This window comes from Siphateles boraxobius, unplaced genomic scaffold (genome assembly GCF_051911475.1).
Source record: "Siphateles boraxobius isolate OS27281-9 unplaced genomic scaffold, OSU_SipBor_1 24, whole genome shotgun sequence".
NCBI lineage: Eukaryota > Metazoa > Chordata > Actinopteri > Cypriniformes > Leuciscidae > Siphateles > Siphateles boraxobius.
In genome coordinates, this window is record NW_027508855.1 from 6,079,259 (window position 1) to 6,095,409 (window position 16,151).

Consider the following 16,151-nt stretch of genomic DNA (forward strand, 5'->3'; position numbering starts at 1 on the left):
AGTTTGCAAAAATAAGCCATGCAAGTCTGTGCTGTTTTAGTTTTTTATAAATTGCTTTGGTGCAATTTTCACGTTACATTTTCAAAACTATTCGTACTAATATCACATTCAGAACAGATCATAAAAGTGCACTTTTTTCAAACATTTCAGCATGTTTTTAATTATGTTAGTACAATACACAAGTATTCTTTTCACAACACAAAATAAGTGTTTCTGCGTAATGGTGAATCAATTAATAATTTGGTACATTTGTAGAACTCTATACTTTCTACTTGCAATTTTCAATAGAGATAACCAAATGCAATGAATTCTTTTTATATTATAAGCGATTTATCTTAGATAATTGATACTATTGCATTACCTAACTTACATTTACAAACATTATGTATTTATGTTATGAATTTTCTAATGTGGCATCAAGCCTGTGTTACTTTATTTCTTCAACAAGGATGATTTGGTGAGAAACATGTATATTGCATCGTTTCCTATTAAAAGAACTGATTGTTAAAGGTACTAAATTGAAAGATCATACTGTTATGTTCCGGGGATTAAACAAAAGATTCTCATTACATATTGGAATAATCATGTGTTTTGAAACAATGATTATGTGAACTGAAAATGTGTATAACTGTAATGAAAGCAAGGGATCAGGTTTTGAAAGAAAGACTAGCTGCATTTCAAGTGTGATCCGTTTAGAGTTTTGAAAATGTACACCTAGTGAAAATAGTACCAAAGGGAATAAAAAACTGTAAATGTTTGAAAAGTTTTAATTAGTTTAAACAGATAGTCTAAACTGGTCCTGTACAGGTTTGTTCATAAATTAATGTACAAGTACATTAACATGGCATATAAGGTACAAAATACAGAAACAGCTGTCATGTTAAGTCTATTACAAATACAAAATAGGACACTGGAAAACAGCACAAAAATGTTTTTCTCGGTTGTTTCATTTGTCCAGTGAGACTCTTTTCCCCATAGGGGGCGCCCCTACATACAGTTACAGCTTGATGCATGTAAACAGAAAACCAAAGTAACATGATGCCAAAGAACCGACGATTGTTGGCTTTCATTACCTTAACCCTCAAAACTGACAATCAGTGAGAGTCCAATTCTGTGGCTGATGGCTTCCTTCATCTCTCAGTTTGTGTACTTAAGTTCACAGAGATGTCTTGTAGTCAGGCCATCTTGCATCAGGACGTCCCGTCAGTCTGCATGCAGCCGGGACAGGAGTGCAGTGTGTCATGTATGAAGAGATCACACTCCACACAGAACACTTTTTTACATGCTAGACAAGTAAACATCTGCAGGGAGGAGAAGACAATCAGGCAGAATGTTATTTTAATCCCAGACTAAAATACACGTTTAAGATGTTTTAACTGAAAACAACTTATACTGAAATATCTTAAAATAAGTCAGTGCCACTGTTTTCTCAAGATTCACAAAAGTAATGTGTTTTTCTAAGGCACGTTTAATTTAACTAAGGCCTAATCCTGGCTTAATCTAAGCCCTGTCTGTGGAACCAGGCCTGAATGTTCACTTACAAAATATATCAAATGGAAAAACCTACACTTTTGTCTTTCAACTCTCCTTGGCAAGCTTCACAGAACCTGAAAAGACATAGATTAACGCTATGAGAGAGGCTGAAACGAGACAGACCGATCACAGTGAGTGCGGAGCTCACCTCTCTCCCTCATACTCCTCCAGTGGGGTCTCCTGGAAGGGCTCCAGGGGGAAGAGGTGGTGGAAGGAACGGGCCAAGTGTGGAGCGGAAACTAAAGTGAGACCTGCACCAGAGAGAAGACAGACTGAGAACTGAACACATCGATGCTCTGAAGATTACTGTAAAGACTGAAGAATAGGGACATGCTGAGACCCACCACACACTTTACATTCCACTGGCAGCTCAGTGTATTTAGCTCTGCACTGTGGGCAGTAGTAGCCGCCGAGACTGAGTACTGGCTCACTAGTGCTGTCTAGGTGCCTAAAATATTACAAAATAAATTACATTTAAAATTTTAATTATATAATTACACATACAATCTGAAAAATTATACACCAAACCAGCATATAAGAATGATTTCTGAAGGAACATGTGACACTGAAGACTGGAGTATTGGCTACTAAAATTCAGCTTTGCCATCACAGGAGTAAATTATATTTTAAAATTTATAGAAATATAAAAGTTGTTTTGAATTGTAAAATTTACCCCTGGTTTCACAGACCAGACTTAAGTCTAGTCCTAGACTAAAATGCATGTTTGAGCGGTTTTAACTGAAAGAAACTTCTACCGGAATATCTTAAAATATATCAGTACCATTGTTTTGTCTCAAGATTCACACCAGTGATGTTTTTTTCTAAGGCACGTTTATAAAAGCTACTTAAATGCCCTTTTTGAATTAAGGCCTAATCCAAGCCCTGTCTGTGGAACCAGGCCTTTGTGCTCTCACTGTATTTTTGATCAAATAAATGCAGATTTGGTGACTTCTTTCCAAAACATTAAAAAAATCTTACCGAGCCCACACTTTTAAACATTAAATCTAATTTATAGTATATACAGTACTATTACACTATGGTAAAATAAATGTAACATTTTAGAAACAAATTTAAATGATAAATAAATATAACATTTTTTTTTTAAACCTGATGATCTTTAATCTTTACTTACGACATGCTGAACGAGGGTTTGGCATCCTGATCAGACATGGAGGCTATGACATGCTGGGGGAAACCTAAGCAAATTATAATGTGCATTAAAGATATTGTAAAAGAATAGAAATTATATACTATTGTATACATTATTTCCAAGAAAAGCTTTACATTAAAATACAGTGAATACTAATATAAACAAAATCAAATGAAAAATTTCAGCAGAACATTCACAAAATTCTTCACATTATTAAGCACTTAGGCTAATTTGATTACGCTTTCAGTTACCAACAATAAGACTTATAATTTCAACTCAGTGTAAGACATTTCAGCATGTTTAAATGGTTTAAATAAGGTGATAATGACAGTGATTACCCATGCGAATGAGGGAGCACTCTGAGGAGGAGCTGGCAGGAGGAGGCTTCACATGCTGCATCAGAAGCTCTTTAAAATGACTCTCATCCAGTATTACATTGTATGTTCCTGTTGGGCAAAGCAGAATAAAACATTTTAAGAAAACTAGACAAATGAAAACCTGTAACTGTATATAAAAGTAAGACTACCAACCTCCGGTTTCTCTTGTGAGAATAGTACACACTCGAACCTCTGCTGACAGGCCGATCACAGACACTCTGATTTTCAAACCATTCAGAGTCTGTTGATATATTAAAACACATTCAACAAATCTTACAAACCATTACAGTAAGCAGCCATTAAATTCATTCAAACTCACTTTGATAAGCTCATAGATGTTGGCTGGGTCACAGGTAGTGAGACTGCTGAAAATAACCAGGATCTCTTTGCTTGTATGAGCAGGCATGTGTCTGCATGAAAATAGAGAAATGAGATATTACTGTGGTAAAGGGACATGTAGATGATCAAGAATGTGTATATGTTTGTACAATTTTCAAGTATACAGCTGTGGGTACAAATCCAGTACTACAACTAAACTGTAAACAACATATAAGGTATATTGCAAAGAAACAGGTAGGTGGAAATGCCAGGATGCGCATAAACAAATTCTAAAAATGATCATAAAAAAGTATGCGCTCAATTGAGGTGAATCTTTTTCTCATCCGATAGAAAGACATGAGCATAAACTATGATGGAATCACAATTACTGAATAAATCATTCGATGCGTCTCTTTGCCTCAACAGTGGATGATCATAAGTCATTCTGAAATTCCTCCTGTCCTTCCTGTCATTTATGATGTATGAAAAAAGATTCAAATATTTTGCACTGATTTACGATTTTGTTCTTTTGAACACAGGATGGAAACAGTGCTTTATTCATGAATGTTTTAAGCGATTTTCCAATTTTGTGCAAAAATTACAGGTACACTATGTAACTTTTTTTTGCTCAAAATATAAAAAATGTATATAATGAGCGAGCATCATGATCGCATCTTCCAAACCGTGTTTTTGGCGACTACCTTTGATAAGTGTTTATATTCTTCTGGCTATTTTAGACAAGGTGGGACAACAACCACAGCACAGTGCGTGACTCGTCATTTACATAAAGAGAAGTAGCTTTGGCTGCAATATTCGTCTGTAAGATGCATGTTTTGTTTATCAACTGCTATAGTGCCAAAAGTTACATAGTGTACTTTTAAATTTGCAGCTTTGAATGGAAACATAACTACTGAGTGCACTGAACGCCCCTCTAACCTCTCTGCTGACATGTGCCTTACTTCAGAGTCTGCATAGCCACGTTGAGAGAGTTGTAGAGGGACGGTTCCCCGACACATGTGGAGTCCACAGCTTTCTTCAGAGCTGCTATATGCTTCTTAGGGTTCCCTAGTAAGAGTAAAGTAATGTGAACTGATGATGATAATAAAGAACACTTTTCAAAACATGCAAACATAATACTAATGTATCAACCTGCAAGATCAGTGAGCTTCTCCGCCCTCTTGTTCTTGGTGGCAATGATCCCTATCTGTGACGATACGGTACAGTTAACAGAAGCTGCACACTCTGTGAAAACTCACAGAAAGATACACAGAGTCAAGTGCATTACCTGACTGATTGGATTCTGGTCAAAGTATTCCTCCACAAAATACTCCATCAGCTGAAGAATGTAAAAGAGCAATTTTGACAGATTTCATAATGTTAGCCTTCCATACTTCACTATAGATGCAGTGCTACTAACCTTCAGGGTGGAGGTCAGCCTGTTGGGCTTAAGGTCCTGATCTTCCATTGATCTAGATGAGTCAATGATCACAAAAAGGTGTCGCATCTGGGTTTGGATGAATTGTATGTGGTTTTATGATCAGTAAACAAAGATAAATAAGTATATAAAATAGTGCTATAACTATGGAGGACAGTAAATTGCAGCTTACCATCCCAAGCCGAACTTGTCCATGACTCTCAAACACTCTGCAATGTGATAGACAGACTGTAAGTGAGCATAAAACCAAGATACACTCAGCTAAAAATGATGTTTATATTCTGCATTTGAGTGCTGCACCTTTTCCTCTTTGCCTGGAAAAGAATGTCCTCCACAGTAGCTTTGAGAGATCCAGACTCATCCTCCTTCAGCACCTCCCTGACAGAGACACGCGTCAACTGGTCATTACAGAATATGTGCTCTCATGCACTTTAATAAAGAACAGTGGGTGACAGTCTTGTGATGCGCCTTACGTTAAAGCTATTAAGCCATAGTTTCCCCGAAAATATCAGTTACTACAGAAATTATATTTGATTGGCTATTTGAGGTAAACATTGTATTTTAAAAAGAAATATTTTTAATTAAGGCACGCATAAAGCACTTTCAACGTCTCTTACCATGTTCGTTCGTATCCTCCTTCCCAGCGTTTTGTTCTCTCTGGTTCTTCATCCATGCTGTAGAATTTTTACAGACTGTCAGTTTTCTTTGGGGGGAATCAGAACTATTTTTCTGAAACTCTCTTACGTTGTATAGATTTTCGAAATGTGCCTTGTAACAGCAAATAGAGCAAAATGTCTAAAAAGTGGATTTTTGCATTAACGACGTATGTAGCTTTCTCAGTGAAATACAAAAACAACAGTTCACGGTATTAGTTTGGTGTAACCCTTGTACGTCGATTTGTCATGTCCCCCGGTACAAAATGCAAACACTAGTTCCGAGTTGTGGGAGGTCCTACGTGTTCCACATATAGATCCATATATGTTTAATTGTTATGATTAGCTTTTAGTTGCCCCTTTAATTAATTTTATAAGCTGAAATGAATACAAAAGACATTTTGAAATTGAATAGCTTTACTTTCCGAACACAAATACAACAACAAAATTACTGTAGGCTGCATTCAATGTCATTGCTTGCCACATTAAAATTGATCAACAATGAATAATCTATATATATTTTATACAATAGTCTGAAAGAGGCCAATTATATAATTGTAATTTAATTCACACCCATTCTCTAGGTGTGTACTTACAAAACTACACCAGGAAATATTGCTATTCTGGTAACAGATTAATCAACAAGTTAAAACAAAAAATCCAATAAAGATATTAACAAACAACAAAATGCCTTTGCTTGGAGATCCCTAAAACTACAACAAAAGATGGTCACAGTCTTGCTCATATTTAAGATGTATTAACCTTGGCTTGACTAAAATTACTTCAGCAAAAAGATAAAAGGTTAAGAGACAACATCATCTAGCTTTAAAAAAAAAAATACTTCATAGAAACCACAATGTTCTGTCAAGTTTAGTTTGGCTCAAAAGCAAAAACCGATCTATATAAAACAGCAGCCATACATTTTCTTGATAATAATACAATGATACAGATTTTTAATACAGAAATACAGATAAAGTACCAAAGCAAAACCATCATGTGACAATGTGCCTTGCTGAGTTTCCAGTGCCAGGTTTTTATTGTCTGTGGTCATAGTCGCTGACCCTTCTTTTGATGAGGGAGAGTTTTCTCTTTAGCAGTCTACACCTTTTCTTTTTCCTCTGATAGTCTTCAGACTGTGAGAAAGGTAACAGGTCAGCATTTATATTTACACCTATACACTTCTATCATAATTATTATCTGCAACTTCATTATAAACCATAGTTATTTAACAGCTGTGACAAATCATGCAATTATTCTGTGAATATTCTAATCTGAATTTTTATGAAAGATTATGAAGATTTTACCTTCTTCAAACTTTTGAGCCTGTTGTATTGATCCATGGCATCCTTTTTTAGAGAATAAAAGCAGGAGTAATATTAATGTAACATGTTTGAATAATACTACTACTACGTATAGTAATATCAAAATAAATCATTTTCAAATTAAGTTTTGTTGTTGTTGTTTTTTAAAGGTGGAAGAGATACTGTGAAAAATAGAGATTAAGTGACATTATACTATGACTTGCCACTCATAACCTTAGGCATTTGAATTATTGTGACAGACAAGCAGAGCTCAGGAGATCAAGAAAAATCAGAGTCAGAAGAGTGAAAGAGATCCAAACTTTAGAAGAACCGTTTTCACTTTTATAGATCACATACCAGGAACTGTGGGCTGCCTTCCTGTAATCTGTCCAGCTCTCGGTCTGCATCTGCCAAGCCCTGATTAATATCATCTAGCTCGGCCTGAAGACGCTTATACTCCATGTGATCTCTGTCAAACTCTCTCTTGTACTCAAGCCTCTCCTGCTCATTAATGATGGGAGGATACTCACTAAGAGCATGACAGCATGGAATAGAGGTAGAGGGGAAAATGAGACAAGAGTGATACAGATTACATAGTCACAAATGCAGAGTAATTAAAAAAAAGAAAAAGTACATGCTCCAATACTACCAGCTATATCTTAAAGATTCTCTCACGTTTCATGATCAGTGTCCAGCTCATCTCCAGACTCTCTAGTGTCATAGTCTCTTAGTTTGCCCTTCAGTCCACTCAAAGAGCTGGTCAAGTCAGAACCACTACTGGAAAAAAAGATGCTTTTAATTTAAAATAATAAAAAAATCAATAGAACTTTTGTTAATAACTTGGGTGTGATGTTACAATTTTCATTGCAACCAACAGAGTAAAAAAGCTTTCTGTAATTTCATTCAGTTCACAGTGGTGGAACTGGTTATTCATGTTCATGAAAAACAAAACTCATCAAGTCCCATTCATACAGGGACAAGATTTCCTGGATTCCTTTGCTCTGTGGCATCTAGTCTAGTGACAGGCTAATCTGACCCAATCATTGTCTGTGCTTGCTTTGCTTATTAACAGAGATCGTCATTTGCCTACAACATGTGACTGTGTAATTTTTTTTTACTATCATTAAATTGCATACAGATATTGTCATTATAACAATTGACCAGTATTAAAGGGGTGGTATAATGCCCCTTTTTACAATATGAAAAAAATAAATATCTGTTGTCCCCAGAGTGTGTGTGTGTGTGAAGTTTTAGCTCAAAATACCCCACAGATGATTTTTTACAGCAGTTTAAAATTGTCCCTTTTTGAGGGTCAGTAAAAACACGTCATTTCGTGTGTGTCCCCTTAAATGCAAATGAGCTGCTGCTCCCGGCACAGAGGGCGGAGCTTCATGAGCTCTTGTGTTAGCAGCTCCCATTACCTCACATAGACATAGACTGAAATGTCCGAAACTGTTCTGCCTTTTATGTTTAAACTGGAGTCAGACAATGATGGAGAGATTCAAGAAGAAGTGACAACATGTAGAATGCAACAGGACGTTTCTGAATGGTTAGTTGATGAATTTATGTTGCTGATGTGGAGTTAACTATCTTCAATTAGCATATTCTGTCATGATAATCTAGAAAATATCTAAAGTATATAACCAATCATATTCTAAAATGGTCCAGTCCAATCCAGACACACAAAAAAATCAATTGAACAAAGTCTACAGAAAGACAATAAGTAATGTATTTTCTGCTCTTCACTGAGAAAACCTACCTTGGAAGGTAAATTGGCTTCTGGCTGTAAACCATTGGCTGTGCAACACCGATTTGGTCATTGGGGTCATTGACAAAAGCCTCTGGATCTCCAGACACATTATTAACCTGAAGAAAAACAAGGAAAGACTGAGTTCATATCTGGACATTTTTAAAGAAACTTCACTTTAGGCAAAAACACGGAAAAATAAATATTTAAGAAGTATTCAGTTCACCCTTCAGCTGCTTTTTTATATTTAATTTTGTTACAGCTTAGAAGCATAATGTGCATTTAATGTGCCATTTTTTATAATACGTCACTCTTGCATAAAAGCCAACATGACAACATTTGCTACCTCAAAATATTTTCAACCATCATTTGGTAGTCTGTAACTCATTTAAGTGTTTTGCTGTATGCCTCTTTTACCTCAGCGTCTCCGTTTCCCCAATGCAGTCAGCCTTTTTGTATGGTAAACAGTCTGGACAAACATTAAAAGGCTGGCAGAACCGGTTCCACCACCTCCACAAATACCATCATGACATAAAGGACGAAACTACCACTGCTCACACAATGAATTGTGTAAGAGCAAAGCCAATGGAGTGACCTAATAACTCCAGAAGATGTATGTGTTTTTTTTTTTTTTACAATTGTCTAACAATTGCCACCTACCAATTCATAGACTTTTTAGTCACTGTTAAGTTTTCCATGCATTTCAAAATTTTGGATCATAATCATGCTTTCCATCAAGTGAAAGTACATAAGAGGACACACCCAGAAACTAGACTTGAAAAAAACTCTTTATGTCTTCCTTTGAAACTTCTCTTCTTGGAAGAGTCTTAAATAGCAATGCTCTTGTGTAGACCAACAATTCTCCTAAAATGGTGGAGCAATTATAGGCACCACATAGCAATTCTTGAAAACAAGACAACAAGCATCAAGAAATATTCTGAGTATTCAGTCGTACAACCCAAGTACTACAAAAAGTATTAAATTGCATGACCTCATGAATCCATGCGTTGTACTGAAAAATTAAAATCACAAACTAAAATGAACACAACAGTTGAACAAATTAAACTTTCTTTACCCATTCCCCAATGCCTTGAGAAGTGAGGCCATCGGTGATGGTCTTCACATCATACCACAGAACGCGGTCCCTGCCGTATCTCCTCATCTGCCCTCGGGTCTTCACCGCAAACACAAGTAGGATGATCAACCCAACCACCACCAGAAATCCTAGAACAACGGCAATAGCCTTGTAGAGAGGAGAAAGAAATAACACTTTAAATAGCACCAAAAATGTGATCACAATATAGAGGACAATGTGGCAGATATATTCTATATATGCATAACCAAAAAACCTGACTCTCAACTTACATTTCTGCACAATAGAAAGGAATTAATTTGGGTCTGATAATAACCAACCTGAACTGAACAAATACTAGATTATGAAGACTGCTCATCCTCACCTCTTCAGGCTCCACTACACAGTAGTGGTATAAATATTGATTGAGGAAGATCCCAGAGGCCTGATCTTGGTTCTGGTATTGTGCACACAGCTGCAATATCTGGCTATACATCATGGATCCAGATGTCTGAGAAGTGGGGTTAATAGCAACCAGGTACACGATGCTAGCGATGAGCATGAGCACAGCCAGGATGGCACTAATGATGATGGAGGCCAGATAGAATGAGGGAGACTGTGCCGTGTTCTGCCTCGACACCACCAGGATGAAGATGATGAGCACAGTGATAAAGGTGATTGCCGCAATTGCGATGATGAAGCCCTTGCCTGATTTCGGATCCATGTACGTGCCTCCTCCATAGCCTCCGAGACCCCCACCGCTACCTCCTCCTCCATAGCCTCCGACACCCCCACCATAACCGCCGTACCCTCCACTGACAGAGCCACCCATCCCAAGTCCACCAAGCCCCATGTTACTTGCATCATAGTCCCATGCAAGTGTGGAGGCCACGCAGGCAAACATAGCCACACACATAATGATTATGATGATGCACAAAATCTTCATCACACCTGGGGGTGATGTCCAGCGGTAAAAGTGAAGCATTTCATCAGGGTGGTAAGAATGGGTACGACGGGAGGTTCTGTGGTGACTGAAAGGATAAAGTGAAACAACACGGATAAGTAAAAGGGAACATATTAACTGATTGCTTTTTTTGAATACAGAAAACTTGTCTCTACTGAAAATTGATGATTATAAACTCTCTAAAAATACAACTTACTGTCTGCCGCTATATGGGGGAGGGCGACTTGATTTTTTTGGCATGATGTCAGCTTCCTGGACAAACTTCACAGAGGTGACACTGCAAGAAAGCAAGGTAAATTAATTAACCCAAGTGTTAATGACAGATACATGTCAATGCAACTGATACTAGGGGTGAAACGATACCCTCGTGTCATACCCTCGTGTCACGATTCGATGCATAACTATCGTGTCACGATTCGATACTGGAATATTATTGCGATACTCCAAGACATATGGTAAAAGGTTAACAAAATGTTTTACTGTTGATTAAAATGTTAAATTTGGTATTACAATGGGGGTGGAAACAAATAGGCTTAGACTTGGTGCTGATAACCCAATGCACAGGACAATAATAAGGACCAGAATACAAAAAATATTCATGATTCTGAAGCTGAAAATACAGATTATTCTAGACGAATATGCGTGCACTTTCACTGACTAGATACATTTAAAATAATGTAGCCCCATTTTGGCATTATCAGGACACACAAATATCCCCCCTCCCCCCATTGCATTGTTATACATTATATATAGTAATTTGATGTAGTATTGACACTAAAAATTTTTAAACTTGATTTTTATTTTGGTTGCACTATGCACAATACCGAATTACAGATTGCCACTATCCACAATACATATTGTTGCATTTTTGTATTGTGATATATTGTGAAACAATATATTGTTACACCCCTATTATCACCCCTAATTGATACTAGTCACTGATCACTAGGGATGGGAATCGAAAACCGGTTCCACTCGAGAACCGGTTCTAAATTTTACGATCCATCGATATTGTATGCCCTCGACGTTAACGAGTCCTCTTATCGATGCTCCTGCTCTGAGTCAGCCATAGTATGTACAGACCGTGAACTCACAACTGTCCCTTTTGTCCTTTATCAAGCACCATAGCACCGCGTCCAACGATAATCTTTGTCCTGCAAAGTCTTATTTGATCAGTGAGTAAAATTGTCTCTCTCTGGTAATGTAGATGAACCGCTGCGCTTGTGACAGGGCGCATGTTAAACTGATCGAGCAGAGAGAGAGAGAGAGAGAGAGAGAGAGCCCCGGTCGCGCGCACGCACTCTCTCTCTTCGGAGCAAGGCGAAAGTAGGCTTCTTCACCGTCTCAAAACTAAGCGCTGTCTTCCTCTCTCCCTCGCACATATTAATCAAAATAAACGACACGATGGTAAGGTAGGGAGACTAAAGTTTTATGTGGAGCATTCGGAGATTTGTTTTTCCTGAATTGCCGCTGAGTGTGAATTGTGCTAAAATACGTTGCCTTATCTTCTCTGAAAAGTCTTCCGCACATTCAGCTGACATAATCACACTTCAAATAAACGAAAAAAAACGATCCAGTGATGAAAAGTTTTCTGTGATGACACACATCTTGTCATAGCTGTCAACCCTCCCGTTTTTTCCGGGTTTCTCACGTATTTTAGCTCTTTTCCCGCTTTAGTATTTTCCCGTAAAATATCACGTATTTGTACGCTCTGATTGTGTGAGACGTACAAGCTCGGGCAGTTTCGGCTTGAAGTCTCACGGTTATGGTCACAGCCCTAACACACACACAGACACACTCTGTCTCTCTCTACCTCACACACACACACACACACACACACACACACACACACACACACACACTGTCTCTTTCTCTCTCTCTCTCATATATACACACAAACACTATATGTAGGCCTATGTAGTTATAAACTCTTTAGACTGTTAATGATTAGTGCTTTTTTAAAAGTTTGTGGGTAAGAATCGTGTAAAAAAATCCCTTATTTTGGGGATGGATTCCGGGAAATCTCCCTTATTTTCAATGTTCAATGTTGACAGCTATGCATCTTGTGGGATGTCCCAACTGGCGGGATAATCACACAACGCGCACACGTCCGATAATGACACGTCCAATTCGCGAACTAATGACTCATTTGAACCGATTCGTTTTAATGAATGGTTAAAACAACTGATCTTTCCAACACTGAACTCACGGGACGTTTAATCGGTGTATAACTAATCGGTAACACTTTACAATAAGGTTCCATTTATTACAGAAATTACATAAAAAGTACAGTTTGCTTAGTCAAGTGTAAGCATTAAAACGACTTGTTTTCCCCCCCGAAAAAGACTACTTTTTCCCACACAGTGCTATCAGGAATCGATAAGAGAATCGTTAAAGAATCGGATCGATAAGCAGAATCGTTAGTGGCATTGATATTGATAAAATCTTATCAATTCCCATCCCTAGCATAACATATTCAAGACTCTATATCCATACAAGTCAGATACCAAAGCAGAATTATATGATTCATTACTGGCACATGATGATAAAACTCAAAGGAAAGATTTGAAGGAAAGCATGGGCCAATAAAAAGACAAGCTCAGGTTTGTGTACTTTTATAAATATTTACAAGACATAGCCTAACCTACAAGAATCAAGATCAGACTTTGTTTCGCTGAAAATTTGGCTGTCCACTTACAGAAAAAATTACTGTCCCAAATGTTTTTCCAGTCATGTTTGGATCTTTGGAAAAAGTGTTCTGTTTGATGAAAACATGAATGCCTTTGGCTATGATATCAACACAGATAGCAATTGTCATAGGTTGAGTGCTTGCTTTAGACAGTGACTTGTGAGAACTCCATGACTCTGTGAACTCAGGATCAAAGCCTGAGTTGACGGAGAAAGGTGATGATCAGTGTCATGGTTCCAACAAAGACTGACTAAATTGATTTTGTTTTGTCAACTTGAAATTAATCCTGAGTTTGTTCAACTACCATGAAGCCCCTGGTCTCAAGAGAATTTTTACACATAGTTCCAAGTTGTGAAAAGAAAATAGTTTTAGTGTTTCTGAGAAGCTAATTGCAGATATATGTTCACCTTCACCTACGCAATCCAAAGAACAAATAAATACAAAATTATTAATGTTAAAGATGTTGATATAAGACCACTTCACATAATTTCTTTAAATAATATATATTTTTGGTAAATCCAAAGTATACACTTGTTTAAAATTACTAGAATATTGCAACTTTGCAATGTAGAAAATAGGTTTTAATATATTTAAATGAACTACTGTACGTGTTTGTTTTTTTGTAGTGCGTACTTTTCGTTAAATTGGTCAAAAAACAGCACATCTCTGACACAAATGTGTTAAAGATCTTAATTGTGTTGAGAGAAATAACACTGGTTAAGCAAGTAACAAAATGGGTTGTCATGGCACATGGAGGTAAGAACTAACACAGAGTGTGTTGTTTTTAACACATTAGTTTTAAAAGTGTACAATAATAAACCCAGACCTAAATTTTGATTATTTTAATTGTACATTAATTTCACATCTTTAATTCTAATATATATATATATATATATATATATATATATATATATATATATATATATATATATATATATATATATATATATATATATGGCTGATAAGAGAGAATGCTGTGACACCTTTCAATATTCATCTAGACCCACAAAGAATGCACAAAATGTGACAATTTTTGCCATAATTGTTGAGAGAGTAAAACATGATTTTAGAGTTGATAGTCTGTGATTTATGAATTTATATACTTATTTCCATTTATATTTAATGTGCGGATAATTCCGCTGTTGCAAACTCTAAAAGAACTAGCCGAAAAGAGCTAGTTTTACTGGATTTAATTAAAATGCATCCACATATCTTGTTGATCCTGGAACAAAATTCCTGTCCAAAATTTTAGCCCTTACCATATCCCTACCCCTAACCTAACCATACCCATGACAATGAGAAATTACTGATGTGAAGCACCTAACCTTGGTTGTAAGCCTAAACTTGACATAAACTGTAAACTTGTCCCTCAAATCTAATTGGTTAATTTTTTCTGGAATCAACAAAGATGTTGATCCAGGCACATGTTGTAGCCTACTTGGTGAAATCACATTCACCTCACACCCTGATCGTGTATGACAGGGTGTAGCAAAAACACCCTGGCTATCACTGTAATTTGAATTAATTTACTGAGTGTAGGGATTAGAAGCAGATTTTTCTAAAATTCTTTAATCTGTATCAATGAGAATATTATAATAAGCTAGCGTTTGCGATCTAATGCGCAATAAATATTCAGTAAGAGACTAAGCAAAATTTGATAAAGCACTTCCTATCGTCAGTACCTGAATAGCTGAACCTGTGACCTGGAGTTTGTAACCCCATTACACACACACACACACACAAAAGGAGAAAACCATGCTTGCCAAATAACTCAAATAACATGATAGACGCTTTAGAGTACAAATATTTACATTTCAAAAAATTAATACCGCGCAACATAATTGTGCGTATCAGTAAAACACATTTAACAAACCTAAAAGTCAACTAGGGCAATTTAATAAACAAAATAGATATGAGTACATACATTAATCGTATCGAGGAAACTCACCTTTGTCAGTCAACGCTGGAAAATATTTTTATAACTCTTCCTCGCTCTTTATATTCGCTGTTTATTTCTCGGAGCTAAAAACGCTCAGCCTCCTTCAGGAAACGCCCGCTGAGAGTTAATTGACCTGCAGTCTCTCTAACAACAACAACACATCACTGAAAGCACAGGTGTAGCCACGCCCTCAGCGTGTGACAGATCGCAAGACGAGCCCGTTTCATCTGCATATTGACTTTTACAACCTACATGGTAGCTTTACTTTATGTTAGAAAACATGTCTAACATAACTTGTAGTTTTTAGAAAACAAAGATGGGATTTTGGTCTAAAATGCTTTAGGACATGCTTACAATGCTTTAGTCCGAGGACCCCCAGGGGCCACAAGGAAGTGCTAGAGTGTCCGTGGAAAAATTTAGAGAAAAATTGTGTAATAAAATGTACAAATAAATACATAGATAAAATAAGATTAAAATAAACGAATTACATTAAAATATATTTAAAAATTAACATTTACAGTATATAATAAAAACACAAATGTTAAAATAATGTAACTTACTAGAAATTTAGAAAATATTTTCCAATTTTTTCACAATTTTGTTATAATTTTATTTCAAAATAATAACCATATTTAAAATAAGCGTTTCTTTATACCAGACTTTATACCATACACTATATACATGTATTTAATAAAATTGATCCTATTTGGGAGTTAGGGTGTCAGATATATATATAAGCTAAGTAGCTATACCACAATTGTAAAATATAATTGCAGTAATTAAGTTATAAAATGCTTGAAATTTAAGATTCGTAACATTCAGGGAGTTCCTGCTCCAATTTGAAAACAAATCGTCTACGTCATATGCACAAGTTGAAAGTGATATAGAACACCAACTGGATTTTTGACTACCCAAATCATAAACCTGTAAATCTGGAATGCACTCCAGTCATCTTTAATTAGAAATAAACAGT

General features: G+C 36.4%; 2 protein-coding genes across 3 annotated transcripts; both read right to left on the minus strand.

Moving 5' to 3' along the window:
* Nucleotides 1-29: 29 nt before the first annotated feature.
* On the minus strand, nt 30-5,723 carry gtf2h2 (general transcription factor IIH, polypeptide 2). The gene is made up of 15 exons (XM_077240991.1): nt 5,431-5,723; nt 5,114-5,191; nt 4,986-5,022; nt 4,796-4,882; nt 4,664-4,714; nt 4,528-4,582; nt 4,338-4,443; nt 3,380-3,470; nt 3,214-3,301; nt 3,022-3,129; nt 2,666-2,729; nt 1,878-1,981; nt 1,682-1,784; nt 1,568-1,607; nt 30-1,301 (listed from the first exon to the last, which is right to left on the minus strand). Exons 1-15 carry the CDS (start codon nt 5,484-5,486, stop codon nt 1,191-1,193), a joined length of 1,179 nt encoding a protein of 392 aa, XP_077097106.1. The 5' UTR covers nt 5,487-5,723; the 3' UTR covers nt 30-1,190.
* Nucleotides 5,724-5,865: 142 nt separating this feature from the next.
* oclnb (occludin b) lies at nt 5,866-15,344 on the minus strand. Of its 2 annotated transcripts, none has more exons than XM_077240996.1 (9): nt 15,188-15,344; nt 10,747-10,827; nt 9,972-10,617; nt 9,590-9,757; nt 8,527-8,633; nt 7,443-7,544; nt 7,125-7,296; nt 6,771-6,812; nt 5,866-6,599 (listed from the first exon to the last, which is right to left on the minus strand). In XM_077240996.1, exons 2-9 carry the CDS (start codon nt 10,788-10,790, stop codon nt 6,501-6,503), a joined length of 1,380 nt encoding a protein of 459 aa, XP_077097111.1. In that variant the 5' UTR covers nt 10,791-10,827; nt 15,188-15,344; the 3' UTR covers nt 5,866-6,500. The 2 variants fall into 2 exon arrangements, with proteins under 2 accessions (XP_077097111.1, XP_077097112.1); XM_077240997.1 differs by having other exon boundaries at nt 7,443-7,541; nt 15,188-15,324.
* Nucleotides 15,345-16,151: the final 807 nt, after the last annotated feature.